Raw genomic sequence first — 17754 nt, 5'->3', positions numbered from 1 at the left:
TTTCAGCACAGTTTACCAGCCTTGGTACCCAAAATGTTCACCTAACCTTGCAGAATGTGATTTTAGGTCCTTTGAGAAAGATTCAGCAGCTAACTTGTTCGTACAGAATAAAACATGTGCTGACACTAGAAGATTATATGGAATATATGGCTTTAAACTTGGCCTGGCACAGAAGTAGATACATGCTTTGCTTCTTTCAAAAGTTACACTTTTTCCAATTTTTCTTAGCATGGTCTTTCCATGTAAGATGTCTAAGAGGCTGGGCTGAACACTGAATTCAAAATATAGTAATAAGTATTCTTTTCTTTTGTCTCCAGAGATCCTTGATATTCACCAAAGCAAAAGTCTTCCCATAAAGCTTCTCAGAACTACCAGAGCATTCCAAAGCATGTTTTCTTACCAGCTCAATTAGATATGTCTGGGCCTAATATCAAGAATATCCTTGAAAATTTAGATTCCCATGGCAGTGGGTGCAGCAACAACTTCAGGAAAGGTTTCATTTAGGAACATGAACTTTTCATGTTCTTGAGAAGCACAGCCATATGGTGATGGAGAAACACAGAAATTAAATGGTTCAGGTTAAGATTCTGTCTGTATCAATTAATCATTTGAATGGCACCCCCCAAGACTTGGCACAGACTTAAGCAGAAACATCACACTTGCCAATAACATAATTTCATTGCATAAAGCAACCCAGGTTTTTCAGTGGCTAAGTGCCTCTCTCCACTCTGACTTAAGTCTCCAATGCAAAAAATATTTGGACCATTTGCTGTTCATGTAGCAATCTACCAAATACAGCTAAACCTGTAAAAATGTAGATACAAAAAAAAGACTTAAAATTCTCTTTTCTTACATTTAGAAAAACTATCAGTATATTTTTCCAGAAAACACCCTATAAACTCAAAAGCTCTTTTAATGCAATTACACCTAATAAAAGTACCAATTTTCATTTGCTGAAAGTAGAAACAACAATATAATAACAGAGAGACTCATTCACATGTGTTTACAAGTGTTACTTTCTCTGCAGATTATACTATTAGAAGATTAAATCCTGTATACACCACTGAATATGTAACTTGATATCTTCTACTCAACATCCGATTTTTAGAAACAGCACTAATTCTTACAAAAACTACTCATTGTTTCAAGAAGCTCCATACAATGGTCTGTGATTTTATTTACCTTGGAAAAAAGTCCGCTTTTATAATCAAAAGTTAAAAAAAAAAAAAAAAAGAAAAATAAGTACATTAAGCAATTGTAGAAGCAGACCAACTCAACTGGGGCACCACGACCAAAGCAAGCCCTGTAATAGTATAATGACCTTTAATGAGTGTCTGGGGAAACAATACAGTCGCAACATAAAAGACAAAGGGCAAAACCCATCATGGCTCCACTGACACTAATTTAAAATGATTTTCAGAACAACTAAAGAATGTAAGAGAGGTAATCTGATCCACCAATCTGACCTCACTTTGATTCTGGGGCCCTGCTGCTGCCATTTCTAATTGTCAAACACTCTACATTTCACATCTGCTCATATTTAATGAAAAGCTGACTCTCCCCACCATTCTCTGAGCTAACTAGCTCTGTCAAGATGGGCATCATCCAACCCCAGTGCACTGCAAAGAAAACACACTGATTTCTATTGAAGCCCTGCCAGTGCAACGTTGTGTGCATATATATATTTTAATTGGAAAAGAAAGGCTTATGCTGCTTTGCAAAGAGTGTGAATTGGTATTGATTTTTGTACTTATTATTAACAGTCAAAGGTGACTAGCCTCACAAGGGGAAGACTGAGATCTCTTTTGATTTGATGGAGTGATGAAGGGGGGGGAAAGGCCCATGAAAGATAGGATGCTAAAAATCCTCAAAACTGTCAATATAATTTATCCTTCAAAATATAACATAGCTCTAACATGTTTCCCAAAAAGCTCTGGCTTTTGTTGGAAATAATACCATTATTGTGGAGGATTTTGGCTCAGCAGGCAACACAATCAAAAATGTTTACTTTAGCTGCCTCTGTAGAGTCTTAAGTGGACTTGAAAGCTATGGTAAACCTACAAATTAGTTTTTCTTTCCTTGCCAAACAGTGCTAATGGCAGAAATTTTACCCACTTGCAGGGGACATATTAATTTTTCCTAATCTGGTTGCTGTTAACACCAGTGCCAGGACCCAGCCACAAACTCTCTGTACCAGTCTGTACTCTACAAACTCTACTAGGCATGGTGTTACTGAGGCTGCTACACTGTACAAAAAACTGCCTGCAAAATTCTCAATACAGGAAGGTTTCTTGCTGACTTTTCTTAACAAAATACGCTTTGCTACATTTTACCCTGATAAAATTCTCATTAAAGGATAAAACCTCCTGTGATTTAGAACAGGACTTAAAACTAGAAACCATCCACCTTATGGTGATACATGAGTTGCAAGCAAGTAGATAGCTAAGATGTTCAGAGTGCTTATACACAGAGAGATATGATTTTTGGTAAAATCTCCAAGAAATGCTATTAGAATACTTTTAATTATTATGGTTTTCAGACAAAAGAAATGTGACAATTATAGGATTGTTATATTTGTGACTGGAAAAATAGTTTGTAAGTCAAAACAGTTAAAGCAAAATCATTCACCACTTGGGCTACATACTGCAATATGGTACCAAAAGACAACCAGGTGCACAATCTGGAAACTACATTATAGCCTTCACAGTGGAAGGCACTTTCATCCATAGTGACTTGCCTTGGAAAATGGACATGCTTCCTGACCAAAACTCCAGTCTATTCTCATAGCTGATCTAAATAATATTATAGCTCTTCTTTGCCATTTGTGTAGGGAAAGGAAAACAGCTCCTGTCCCAAGACATAGTTTTGCCTGTTAAGAATGACTAAAGAGGACAAGAAAATGAAACAAACAAACAAAAAGCCATTTAACAATCTTCCTCAGTTGATGACATCACACTGATAATCCAAGCTTTGGAATTCCTACAGTTTGTCCAAAGAATTATGGCCATGCACAATTGTCCTAGGTTCTCTCTTTTCCCTCTCAACTCTGATCTTTCAAAATAGCTTTCAGGGCACGTTCCAGAATGGCAATATCCTATGGAACAGATTCTACATTTAATTTCAAAACGTTTGTACCAGGGATTTGCACTAGCCTAGTTTTTCTAAAAAGCCGCTACAAAAAGTACAACCAATTTTACAAAAAGTACAAACAAGTCTGTGGCCTCAGTATTAGATGGAAGATCTTGCTTTACTGAGAATGAAAAGTTACAAACAAAACTAAAGGCAAAAGCAGCAGCACAGAGTAGAATTCCAGCTACTATGTTGTATCCTATATATTTATTCACTGCCCATTGTATGGTACTCTAGTGCCAGCATTATTAAAGCTACCCACTTGGCACCAGCCACAGATTTAGACACAGGTCTGGTCCTCCACCAAAGCACTTATTGCTTAATTAATGACAATTTATATTGTATGAATTAAATAGAAAAGATGTCACCACATTGCACTACTAAGGTCCTGAAGGCTATTGCAAGAGGATGCTTCATAAAGAGCACATAAAGCAAAATAATGATTCACATTTTTTTGCATTAAAAATAAAAACAGAAATATAAATACAGAGCTGTGATCAAATTTGGGGTTGATTTTTTGAAAAAGCATCAGCCCAGTAAAATCTCACAGAACTACAATGCACGACACAAGACAGGGATGATACCACAGACACCACAAACATGGAACAGCATGTGTTGGTGTTAAAACTTACAGGCACGTAAACTGGTGGAGCAATCATTAACAGAGACAGAAGAAAGTGGGAAGGCTCTCTCAAGGGTGTCCATGTTACTATGTACACTGCCTGACATGCAAGAGCAGTCACGCTCAGAGCGTCCGCAATCAAAACAACATGCCAGTCTCATTCTCTTGTAGATGGACATCTTGGCTATAACCATGTGTTGGATGGGAGGAGAGGAAGAGCAGCAGGTTAATGGCAAGGTTATATATATAACAAGGCATCTGGAAGGTAATTTAAGGGATTTAATACAGGCCTTAGTTAATGTTAACAGTCTTGACCCAGGAAAAAAAAATGCAATGAGATTATTGATAACACTTTGGCTGTACATTAAAAGTAGGGCAAAAGATTAATTGCTCTTTATTTCTGTTCAGTCTTAGAGGGTGACCGCAGTCATGGGGGAAAATTACTGTTTACAGTCAAGTGTTTGGATCAAAATAGAACACAGTAAAAGCACAGAATAATAATTTCCCTTGGCACAATTAATACCATTGGGCTAAAATGAAAACAAAAGTTGCTAGTCCATTAGATATTTTGGCCTATCCTGTTTCCTGCAAAAATCAGAGAATTCTTCATATATAAATATATATATGTACGTACACACACACAGGAACACACATACACATATATTCTTACATACACACGCTCATACACACATATGCATTATACATACACACATATATATATTTATTCTGAAATGTATTATAACATTTTTTCTGTATTAAACTGTGCCAAGGAACATCTTTACTACAATTAATTATACATTAATAAAGAGTTACAAGATATTAATAAAATTTTCCAAAAAATTAATTTTGCTTACATTTTATCTTCAGGAATTCAAATTAACTCTTGACAGAATACCAAAATTTGCCCATATAAGAGACAAAACTAAAAATGGTAAATATGCTCGACATTAAGTTCAGTTCACAAATAAGGCATCACCAAAAGCACACAGAGCATTGGTCCACTGAAACATGCTGAGCCAATCATTGGCATGGTTTCTGCTCTGGATTCAAAAGTTAATCAAGAACAAAATAACTGAACGTAGAATTAACTGTTAGTTCCAAAACAAGTGCCAGGTTAGAACATCTTTATCTTTCAGTCATCTGAATGTTCTTGGTATGTATTTCTAGAAATATAGAGCATCCTATTTTATAAATGCATGTACAATTACCATCCTGGAATTTTGTATGTCATCTGAATCAGGTATGTTTACATCTCAAGGAATCCAAAGGCCATTTAGATTGTTTCACATGCTGCACTGAACCAACTTTTGGTAATGGTTTAGATTGAACTGACTCAATTATACTAAAAAACAAAACAACACTGACAGGCAAAAACAAAACCTTAAAATCAAATGCAGAAAAAAGGTAATGTTTCTCTGGCCTGTACCTTCAGTTTAGGATGTCTTTTTCGCATTATGATAATGACATTAAATTTAAAAGAATTTTTTTTTCCAGTTTCTTAATCCCACAGTCACCAGGAAAGAGGGATTGAAATCACTCAGATGGGTCAAGTCCTGTTCTAAGGCCTTGATGGCTTGCCATACAGTATACTTGTCAAGCAAGGGTAACATTATGATTGTGGAAAACAGGCATTGAGGGAGATGAATGAGTGATCTCTTCAGCAGCGACCCCATTCCTCTAAAACTTTGCTCACATGACTAATGCCATGTTCTTTTAGCATCCTAGTAGAGTTATCTTACAGCTGTTCAGAAATTCATCATGCAGCATCAGGCTTGTTCATTGCACAGTACATCATTCGTCAGAGCTTGGCTTTTAGTAAGAAGGCTTCCACTGCAGCTTTTGATGCATACACATTCAAACTACACAGAAAATTCAAAACAGCATTTTCCCATGTTTTCCCTCTAACTCTTCCCAACACGTTCTTTAAAGTTGAAAAGTTGGACAGCAAAAGAAAAGTGAAATAAGTTACCAAAACTGTGACAGTCTTTCCAGTATGCCTACTTTCTTATTTTTTAAGGAAATTATAGAAAAAAAAAGGGCATTTGTGAGACACGCTGACAGTAGGTGAGGCTGAAAAAGCAGGCCCATTTTGCTGTAATTATAGCTGTTTTGAAGGACTTTTTCTAATCAAATGCTGTAGCAAAACACACTGCTCAGAAATTCCCAACTGCTCCATCATTGGTTAGCAACAGTCCCTGGTTTTCATTTACTTCTGGCCATATCTTGTCAACAGTCAATAATAGGATAGGACACATTTATGGAAATTAAAAAGAAATCATCCTTAAGGGCAAAGAAGGCTGGGAAGGAAAACTTTTTGTACCATTTTCATCAGAATTAAAACAATAAAGTTGGAAATTTAAGGCCTTCTCTTCAATAGGGGAAGGACACGATGGCGTTTCTCAAAAGCAATAACCTTCAGGGACTGTTTTTAACTATTATTGTCAGTTGTTCTGGAGATCATGCATCATTTGAATATTTCACATCATTAACATGCAGGAAACAGGCCTGGACCTGGAAATACAAGTAGCAGAAAGGACTTGCCACAAGGATTTTAACAAGTATATAAGCAACTGCATATCAGAGCAATAACTTTTAGAAAGAAAACATGCTGTTACTCTTCATTCCTTTTATACAGTCAGTTACATTCACACCAAATACAATACTAATTTCAAATAAAACAAAACATGTATTATTAGTAGGGATGACTAGTGACGAGATCAAAGACAGCACAGAAATGATTCTAAATGGTTCAGCCACACACATACCAGTTTCTGTAAAACTTCCATAAACATTAACAGAAAATGGGAATCATCAGAGAGACAGGGGGACCTTAAGAACAGCCTTTGGGTGTGTGTTACATTTATTTGACATCTGTAGAACCTGCATAAGAATCAACTTGCTTCTATTCCTAGATGTGCTATAAATGTTGAATAGAATTGTAATTTGATACTGGTGAAAACAAAAATTGGGACATAAAGGAAACTACTTTCCTATTTTCAATTGTATAATAAATAGGAAAAAATTAGAGAAGACAGATCCTTGTACTTAATATGATGACAATCACACAACATTTGTAAAACTAATCAGTAAAAATATCAGGGGAAGTTTTTATGGACATTAAGTTAAGACTGCTTAAATAATTTACAAAACAAGGCACATATGAACTACCCATTAAGAGCAAAAGGAGAGCAAAGTTTCTTTCAATTACTTATAAAGTAAATAAATACTTCTAGAAACTTTCAGATGCAATTTTTCTCAGAAGGCAGTAGCCTTCCTTTCTATAAAAGAAAGAATAGCTCCCCAGATGTGTAAGCTTCCCACAATACCTTACTTTCTGATCTCAAAAAGTCAAAAAGTACAGTTAAAATGTGTAGATTGTCTGGATCTGAAGTGTTTCTTAGAGTTCACAAACAGTAATGGGAAATATTTCCAGCTGCAAAAATAAGCAAAGGAAACTGCAGATTATTCTCTACCTAAAATGTCAAGGAACAGCTCCTTTATCTTTTTTTAATTTTTTTTTCCTTTTCTTTCTTTAAAGAAAGCAGAACAAAGTATTCCTTCTTCTTTCCTGATTTTTCGTAAGCCACAGGCTGTGCCCCATCCTGGTACTGCTCCCGTCACTGCGGCGCTTTTCCCTGGGCTCAGCGCAGCCAGGGTGGAGCTCCGAGGACATCTAGTGGATCTCTCTCAGGCAGCAACTGCTTAGGAGCAGGAACCGGAGGCTTCCTGACCACCCAATGGTACAAAAAGGTATAAAAAGGTCCCAAGACACTTCCGAATTGAAATGCACAATGTTATTTCAATTCGTCAAGTTCTCATGATCCAAAGTATGAGTGAAAAATCATCAGCATTAAAGGCGACCAGAGCGGAGTGATCGCCTGCCAGCAATGCTGGTTAGCATCATGAGACTGAAACACAGACAGGACTTCCCCCAGCACAGTTTCAGTTTCCTGAAAAATACAGCAGCCTACCTTAAACTGTTTGTGAGAATTTATTCACCTTAACACAACAGGAAAATCTATCTCTCCATAATTTAATTTCTACAAGACAACTTCAAGACTAGCAAGGGGGCTTGTTCACTCTCTTGTAACTTTTTCCATCAATGACAATTGGATTGTTTGCTCCAATTCACAAGGTGCTGTTCTATGTCAAAACTGTAGAAACAGCAGGAGATCTTAGTGGACATCTTGCCCTATTTTAGCAGATATAAGAACGACTCACAGGTAGTGATGTAATAGCACATTTATAGACCAATTCACTTTAATTTTCAAATCTGATCATGACCTTTCCTTCATTACCTTACAGAAGACTCTCAGCCAGTGTACTCTCAAAGCAAACTACATTTCTAAACAAGCTATTGGGGAAATGGAAAAAAAACCAAACCAAAACTACATGACCTTTTCTAGTTCTTTCACAGCATGAATAACTCCTTTACTTATTTATTACCATTTAAATGAATTTCTTTAGTTCAGACAGGTCTCAACATAAGAATATATTTTAAATAAATACATTGCTTCAGATAAATCCAGATTACTTCCAGTATTTTGCCTAAAAGTCAATGGGATTCACCATTCCATCCACAGAATTTGTTTTAATGTTGATTCTTATCATGGTGACCTGTTTCACAATCTGCTTTTTCCTGCTGCTTCATCTGTCTGCTGTGTCATTTTATTAGCTAAAAATAGATGTTTGAAGAAATTTCTGTTCTGTCCTTGAATATTTTCTTCCACAACAAGATCTCAATAATTTAGTGCAGTTTGCAGGCACCACAATAAAATAAATAGTAAATAATGATAATCATAATGCAGGCATTAATCATAATGCCACCATAATTTCAAGAAGGCCAGAACTTTATCAAGAGCATAAATTATTCCTTGATTCTTTGCAAGATGCTACAGTGTGTAGAGCTGAGAGGGGGGAAAATATCTCAATCCTGATTAAGACCTGTTTTTACACAATCAGTTCAGAATATCTGACAAAATGTTGAAGATCCATGGCCTCCATCATTTAGAATAGCTGCAGCTACACAGTAAATTTACAGCCTTAATCTGGCACAGCAACGCTGCACTGCAGCTATGAGATACTTGATCCCCCTTGCTCTTTGAAAGAACAAGCCCATATAATCCCAACACTGCCCTGTAACCAGCACATTTCTTTGCAGCACTTGTATTTCTAAGCAGGAAATTCTTTCCATGTCCCAAATGCTGTATTTACCATGAGTGTACACACAAAGTGGCTGATGAGAGCCTTTATAGATCCTGCACACTTTCAAGTGGTATGACCTAGACTGATATGAAGTGGTCCATAAAGCTCATATTCAATATATAATAATACTGTTAAACTTTACAGCTAGGGCCCTGAAAAGTCAGTGTGTGTCTACTTATGTAAATAGTGTCAAAACCAGCAAGCTCAGGAAAATAATCACTGCAGCTTGTTTCTTGTTGAAGGCATCTCTGAGTTTATCCATTAAAAACCACACTTTTAATTAATTGTCTGGCTTTCTCCCATAACTCTTTTTTTTTTCCTGTCATTGGGGAGAAAGAAGTTAGATAAGGACAGTAAAAAACTGCTGTGCTACTCTTTGTGTCATCTGTGCAATGGAAAGGACAAAGTACCAAAAAAATAAACAGGGACCTGACAACTGAATTGTATTTAACCAGGCAAAGAGTGCTATAGTGGCAATTACCCTAGCCTAAACAATATTCCTAAAAATTCATGAGATATCCCTAGAATAATTTCAAGGAAATACTATTGCCAAGATCTAATTTTCATTTAGGGCTAAAAATAAGCTTGTGGAGGAAAAACAGGCAAATAGGTGGAAGAAGTGAAAACTGCTGTATTTTCTTCAACGTCACCCTAATCTCCATTGGTGTAAACAATGAGAAACTTGTGGGTATGACGTCACTGCTACATGCAACATAAATAAAGAAAAGAACCAAAATACTGAACAAAAATACTCTCTGCTAGAGAAAGACAGGTTGGACCGCACTCTGGGCTACAGGGAACCCATTTTTACTCACAATAGATCACTATCAGTGTGCAGTTAAAATATAGTAGGGGCCGTGTTCCAAGGCAGCAAGAGGAAAAATAAATCAAAAGTTTGTCAATTGTCATAGATTACAAGAAATTCCTTCAAACACATCAATGTACACATGATTTGTCCCCTCTGGGGTTCAACCCCCACCGTTCACAGCAAGCACTGTCACTGAAAAAAATATAGTGAGAATTAGACCATAGCTGCACAAAATGAAAGAAACAGGAGGAACAGGTCATCCAGTTTAGAAATTTCATCCCAGCGTGGTAGCATTTTGTATAAATATATACATATATTTGGCCTCTTGCTGCAAAAACTACAGTTAAGTGGAATAGGAAAGAGATTTAAAACATAAAAAAAAATTAACAATCTGCGAATAAAATTTCCACACAAGTAACTCTTTGGACAATATGCCATCAGCATTTATGTGCTATTCAGGGAGTGGGATGGGTAAGGAGAAAGGGATGGCAAAGAAACTGCAAAAGGAAAGCAGGATTACATGAATAATCCTTGGCCTTGTAGAAATGTACTGATCTGCCCTGAATTATTAATATTAGGCCTAACGAGTTTGGACAAATGGCTATGTAGGTCAGACTCACGTTTAGACCCCACCAGTACCCCAAGCTAATATTCAGAAAATATCTAAACTGAACTGCAACCTCAGATGCATTATTAAAGAATGTGAGTTAAGCATTACGGGAAACTGCATTAATTAGAGCCACCATAATTAAGTTTTCCATTTCTTTCTCATTTAATTCATCTGAATGTGTCAATATTTTTATATACAACCTTTCTTTTCATCTTACATATTTTCCACATTTAGCTGCCTCTAATTACTATGTTACTTGCTCATTAAAGCATGTATTTCTCATATAGAACTATATAGATACATGTGTATGCAGTGTCAAGAATCAAATTGGCATAGTGATGTATTACATGTTGACATCACAGTTGACAGTTTTCTAACTCAATAGGGAGAAAGTTTTCTCAATTTATGCTTTGTTTTGGTTAGAATTGCATTTTTAAGACCAATGATCTGCATCATTTACAGACGGATAACATAGCTGTTTTTTCAAAAGTGATTAGTCATTTGAAAGCTAAAACATTTTATGTGACTAACATTCTGCACTAAAGACTTACCTTAGAAACAAACCCAAATCCAAAAAGCAGGTCCCATAAAAGGGATTTCAAAATTGTCAACAAAATTTGAGAAACAAAAATCACTAATTACTATTGAAATTTTTCATTTCATTTTTTCTTTAAAAGAAAAGCAATTGCCTTATTTCTAATACTTGTGAGCATGCTCCTCATTGAAAGCTGTTCTCAGCTCTATTACAGGCTGCCTGCTCTCGTGATATCTGTGACCTCTTGTGTGTCTAAGAAACAGGAGGAGAGAGGGCAGACTGAGGAGAGGGGAGATGATTAAAGAGAAATTTAAGATGTTATTCTCATGGACCATTATTCTTCACCTGACTCAGAGGACTCCCTCCTTAGTGTTCAGTGCTCACTGCACGAGCTCTGAGAGCCACCTCCTTCCTCTGCCTCACTAATTCAATAATTTTGTTTGTTCATCTGCCCAACATCCTTTCATTTATTGGACTGATATGTGTGACCATGCCATTTGTAACCCTTCCAACTGCTACTCACAGAAATTGTTACTCTTGCCTCTCCACGGCCTTACTGCTGGTAATATCCATTGTGTTGGCTGGGTCATACCCTACTTTCAAACTACTGAGAAGGTTACCTTGATTGTCATTAACATATAATAATAAAGGGCTCTTAAGCATTATAATGTGAGTTCCTGATTCCTGTCTTCTAGCAGATGACAATGAAAAGTGTAGTTCTCATGTTAAACTGAGAGATCTTTGGGATTTATTATTTTTTTAAGCAGGACATGTTTAAAAAGCATACACCATGTGAAGGAGGAGTAGAGAAGAAAATAGAAATAAAATAGGGGTGGTTTTTTTTTGGTTTCTTTTGGGGAGGTTTTTTTTTCCTGACAGAACCAGATAAAATTAAGCAGGTAACATATTTCTCTTTAACTGTTGAGTAATTTCAAAAAAAATATTTAATTTGAGAGTCACAGGCACCCTGAGGCATCTGTAACTGGCTTTACCAGAACTTACTCAGCAGACTCATTGGCTTTGGCAGCAGTTCAAAGGTCACATTCTCACATGGATAAACTGTTCTTGAACAATTTTTTTCCAATATGTTAGGCAATGCATACATTCCTTCCACATCAGGCATGCTTTCCATGTGCTTTGCTCTCCTTGTGGCTACTGGGAAGATAAATACCATTTTCTGTCAGTTCCAGCTGCTTTCTCCCTATCATACTATTGTTCCACACTCTTGGTGTTTTGGAGGAGAGGAGTTTCTTTAAAATCTCCAGCGATAAATTTTTTTCTTTTTAAAATAATCTTCAAGACTTCATTCATTTCAGGTACTCCAAAAAGGCAGAGAATGTTCAGCTTAGGCTTTCTTCCATCCTCTGTAACAGTGCACTGATACTGCAGACTCAAGCTATAAATAAGAGTGCTTTTTCCCTTTTAAAAGTAATGGTAAAATAGGCATGATCAAACTCTTCTGAGATCATTCAATTTACCTAATCAATACCTTTAAACTGAATTATCTTTTTCATGGCAGAATACCATGGAAAGCACATAAATATTTAGATAATCAAAGAGAAATTGATTCCTAAGTAATTTTACTATTGGTATTACAAATATGCATGGGTCAAACACATCTTTGCTTGAAGTGTGGTCGTGATAGCTCCTGGAAAAGGTCCTTTAAAGCATATATGGGTAAAATGCTGATTGCTACATATTTGTAGAAATTTAGGTAAAAAGTCTCATCTCCATTCAAACACTCAATTATTTCCTCATTAAAACCTGTCCAAACAATTTAAGAACTTAACTAAACCTAATATTAGCATTACAGCTAAAAGGATATATGTAAGAGGTGCTAATATTTAATTTCTTCCAGACAACCCTTTCCTCCAGTAAAACTGCTCATTTATTTCGACAAAAGAGTATTTCAATAGCTGTATGATAAAACAGAATTCCCTAGTTTCTTCTTTTGCAGAACCTGCATGTTATAAACGAGAGAAAAAACTTCACTGTTGTCCCATTCTTAATTCATAAACCTCCACAGTTAGATTTAGCGTCACTTAATTCTTCAGTTTTTGTTAGCGTTGGACTTTAATTTACTTTTTAATGAAGACACAGGTGTGAGTGGTGTGTATGGACTTCAGAAACTCAAATAGCACTTACTATGTTGCTGTGCATTTATTTCTTAGCTTTTCTGCACCTCTGTGTAAAACATGTAAAGGCATGTACAGGTATTCTTCAGGGCTGAACAGTTCATGAAAAGGAGAGGAAGGGAGGGATAGAAATATTACTTACGCCGTTTGCAGCCACATTTTTTTATCCTTTTGGGATCCGTGATGTCATCATGACAGGCCTTGCAGTAAAAATATGCCCTGGAGAGACAGAATGGAAAAACTGACACATTTCTTAATCCATATAAATTAAATTAGTCCCATATTTCATCTTGTTGCAGTGACCAATTAATGAAACATGCCAGTGCTAATTTACTGTAATTTTTGCAAAGTTTTGGACATTTAAGGTAGGAAATATTTGATGCAAGACCATTAATTTCAAACATAAGGCTCCAAATTAGTATGTCCTTTAATGCACTTTTATTTGAAAAGTAACTGGAAGAATGTATGATAATTATGCCACAGTGTATTACTTTATTTGTTTTTCATCTTAGAAAAAAGAACATCCAATGAACCTCGTCACAATAAAAGACATTTTTGTTCTTATCAGCTATACCAGGGTGTTTTTTTTAAATACTGTCTAGCACCCTGTGCCAATTTTTCAGGTTGTACATTTGATCATTACTGTATGATCAACACTGCACATTGATCTTAAATAAAGGTAGAAACGATGACCCTGGGAACTACTGGCCTGTCAGCCTCACCTCTGTGCCTGGAGAGATCATGTAACAGATCCTCCCAGAAGCTGTGCTGAGGCACATGGAGGACAGGGAGGTCATTCAAGACAGCCAGCACAGCTTCACCAAGGGAAAATCCTGCCTGACCAACCAGCTATGATGGAATGACTACATCAGCAGATAAGGAAGTACTACAGATGTCATTTATCCAGACTTCTGTAAAGCCTTTGACATGATCCTGCAAAACATCCTTCTCTCCAAACTGGAGTGATGAATTCCATGGGTGGATTAGGAATTGGTTGGATGGTCACATCCAGAGGATAGTGATGAATGGCTCGGAGTCCCACCAGGGACTAGTAACAAGTGGGGTCCCTCAAGGATCTGTACTGGGACCAGTGTTATTTAATACCTTCATTAATGACACAGAGGCATCAAGTGCACCCTCAGCAAATTTTCAGATGACACCAAGCTGAGTGGTGCTTTTGCCACTCCTGAAAGACAGGTTATCATCCAGAGGGACCTGGACAAGCTCAAGCATTGGGCCCTTGGGAAACTCGTGTGGTTTAACAAGAGCAAGTGCAGGGTCGGGGCCACCCCCAGTATCAGTCCAGGGGGATGAACAGATCCAGAGCAGCCCTGCTGAGGAGGACTTGGGGGTGCTGGTGGGTGAGAGGCTGGACATGAGCCAGCAATGTGCACTCAGCCCAGAAAGTCAAACGTGTCCTGGGCTGCATCCAAAGCACTGTGGGCAGCAGGACAAGGGAGGGGACTCTGCCCCTCTGCTCTGCTCTAGCGAGACCCCACCTGCAGTGTTGGGAGTCCCCAGCAGAGGAAGGACATGGACCTGTTGGAGTGAGTCCAGAGGAGGCCCCCAGGATGGTTAGAGAAACAGAGCACCTCTCCCACAAGGAAGGGCAGAGATAATTGGGGTTGTTCAGCCTAGAAAAGAGCAGGCTTCTCAAAAAGAGCAGGGTGACCCAAGTGTGGCCTTTAGTACCTGAACGGAACTTACAGGTAATAGGAGACAAGAGCACCTACAAGAGCATGTAGAAACAGAACAAGGGGGAATGGGTTTATATTGAAAGAGGGTACATTTAGATTAGACACTACGAAAAAGATCTTTTCTATGAGACACTGGAAAGGTTGCACAAGGAAGTTGTGGATGCCCCATGCCAGAACAAGGAGAAATACGGAAGTGAGAAAGAAATATTTTTACTTTATATAAGATTTTGTACAATTTCTGATTTAATAAATATGCATCAGACTGCCCACAGGAGAGTGCAGTCATGACTGCCAAGTCAACATGTCATGTAAGGCTGCCATGACACATTTCATGAGGATCACCCAGCTGGACTCTAGGAAGAAATTACAGTTTACCAGGATTCTTGCTGGCACAGCAAATAAAACATACTATTTAACCTTATGAATTTTTCTTGCACTTGTCCACACTAAGGATAGGTCAGCTCCCTGCCTATCTTCTCTACCCCTTCCTACTGCATATTTCTCAATACAATTTGGCAGTAAGAGGCAAAGCCCCCACTTTGCAGCCACCAATATATTTTGCTGACAGTGTGAGATCATTAGATTGCTACAACAGTTGGGAAGCCACTGAAACAAAACTATCTACAATCCAAAATATAAAAAAAAAACAAAACCAAACCAATATTTATATACAGCCTCTGATTAAACACAGCCTTCGGCCCTGCAGCCAGGATGATTACTACTATTTCTTCTAGATGAACTACAGCATGGCCACTGCAGGTGGAACTATACTGGTAGTTAAGTGACCCATCGCGAGAAAGACAGCAGGTCTAGCATAGAAGAGATGAACCATATCCGTGCTTCATACAGGTTCAAATACAAATTGAAATTGCAGGGAGACCTCACTGAATGCTATTAACATTTCTAAAATCAGTATCACATGAAGCTACCAATGGAATATGTAAGTCCTAAACCTAGCACATTTTATTTCTCTAAAAAACTTACAGGAAGATTACGCTTTCAGCTGTGAAATTGCCCTAGTATTTCCAAGATGCAAAATGTAAAAGGAAAACATCTTCTCTGAGCACATATACTTTGCTGCAGAAAGTTTCTGGTCTTCGAGATATTCACATTCCACCAAAAGAAAATAAACTACTTCCAAGGAAATAAGAAGAAAATGTTTTTCAAACCGTGAGTCAATGTCAAGATGTAAGCCAGGAGGAGAAAACTGCCTCAAATTTTTACAGTTTCTCTTCTGCCCAGCTGTAAAGTCCCATTATTAAACAAGAATCAAGTACCACAAACAGTCCCTCACAAAAACTTAATTACATAGACATTGGTGATTTCTAAAGACCGTGTTTCTGAAGTTCACTGCAGGACAATTGTCCTAAAGGGTACCTTCAATCCAATGCCCAAGGTAAAGAATAAATACCTGAAGTGATTGTTGTAACAAAAATTATTCTAGGTAATTGGGGTAAATTAAGTGGATTTGAAGAATTATGGATTTCTGACTCTAGTGCTAACATGTAAATGAACAAGGAATAATGAAGATGCAATTCAGGTAGTTTGTATTATATTTAACAGGCAACATTTTATGTGAAGCTATTTACCAAGGCATAACTGTTTGTAGGTATAATTGCTTCTTAAGGAAAACGATTCTTCTAAAAATGCAAAATTGATTCTAACAGAAAGAGTAATTGAACATTGCAGGTTATATTTCATTGTGGGATACATAAATATGAATAACTTCAGCTTAAGGGAGTTGAAATGTCTTCATTAACAAAGCCAGAATAATTTAATTTCCATTTCAGGTATAAAACATATTTAATTATGTTTTATTAAAAATAATTTTCCCCCTCCAAAAGACCTCAATTTTAGAAGATATTTCTGACTCTGATTCATAGCTCAAAGGGTGAAATTAACACTTTTCATAATTGGCTTTGTTAGCAGAAACACATCTGATAACCATTTGCTTTGCACAGAGCAGCTAAGAAAAGTGGCAAGGGAGGCAAAATATTTCTAAACAAAGCCTTCTGCCAAAAGCCAGGCAGAACTGGAAATCTTGCTTCACATTCGCTATCAAATAAAATGTGGTAGATGAATGATGTGAAAAATTTGTCTAAACTCCTTAATAACAGTTAACTGCTCCCTAACTTTACCAGTTAAAAATACTATGCCATTTTATTTAGTCTGAGAAAAAGTACATTACAGAGTAAAAAATGCCTTATAAATGAAAGAAAACTAGCAATAAATGAAAGAAAACTAGCAGCTCAGTAAAGCAGTGTGCAGACAGTTCAAGTGGAGAAAAGCAGCAGAGAGGAACAGAACGGAATGCTGCAAGGCAGAGTCCCTGAGGCAGTGCAGGAGGCACACGCTCCAGAGATGGTGCTGGAGATGTGACAGGACAGGAGCACTGCTGCCCTGCTCTGCATGTCTCACCTAGCCAAAATCTATGTCAGTTCTTTCCAGAAAAATAGAAGTCAAGTTCTCCAATTTCACTGTTTTGGTGTTTTGACTTTGTTTAAGTATGCATGGCAAGTATGCATGGTTAGGTATTTCTCTATATTTTCATTTCTCTATATTTAATCCTAAAAGGTTGGAACTTAATAAAGGGTATCATTTGAATATTTTGTCATTTTAAGTATAGGATTTAGTTAAAATAACAAACTCATGGAGAACAGCAGTAAAAATCTGATTGCATGACTCAACAAATTATGAGGAAGCACTCTGCTGCAAATATTCCTTTTTTTCTTTTTTTTTTTTTATATCATAGGGACACAGTATTTTTCTATGAAAAACTATTTTATTACATTGCTCTTTTGTTCCTTCCAAGCATACTATAATCCTGATGTACAAGAGTACACACATTTGGTCCTCAACACCTTTTCATTCACCCCAAATCTAGCACAGCCAGGTACATTGAGCCTGTGAAGTTGTCTGTAATGGATATAATGCACTTTTGTAGTTTGATTTATTATTACAAGGTTGTGGAGTTTGCAGTTCCATTAAAGACAAATTAGAAGAACATAAATAT

The 17754-nt window shown here is 37.0% G+C and overlaps 1 protein-coding gene across 21 annotated transcripts in view; it reads right to left on the bottom strand.

Annotated features, from left to right (window-relative positions):
- KCNMA1 (potassium calcium-activated channel subfamily M alpha 1) overlaps nucleotides 1–17754 on the bottom strand; it is a 426636-nt gene that overhangs the window by 86423 nt on the left and 322459 nt on the right. For 10 of the 21 annotated variants that reach the window (XM_041475760.1, XM_041475798.1, XM_041475808.1 and 7 more), the window contains one exon: nucleotides 13187–13263. In XM_041475760.1, coding sequence (XP_041331694.1) covers nucleotides 13187–13263 — 77 coding nt within the window. Of the gene's footprint in view, nucleotides 1–3761; nucleotides 3936–11911; nucleotides 12065–13186; nucleotides 13264–17754 lie in introns of all 21 variants that reach the window. The other 11 variants (XM_041475751.1, XM_041475740.1, XM_041475717.1 and 8 more) reach the window with 2 other exon arrangements.

Source organism: Pyrgilauda ruficollis, unplaced genomic scaffold (assembly GCF_017590135.1).
Source record: "Pyrgilauda ruficollis isolate IOZ18807 unplaced genomic scaffold, ASM1759013v1 scaffold11, whole genome shotgun sequence".
In the NCBI taxonomy this organism is placed as follows: Eukaryota; Metazoa; Chordata; class Aves; order Passeriformes; family Passeridae; genus Pyrgilauda; species Pyrgilauda ruficollis.
This window is presented reverse-complemented; position numbering and strand designations above follow the sequence as displayed.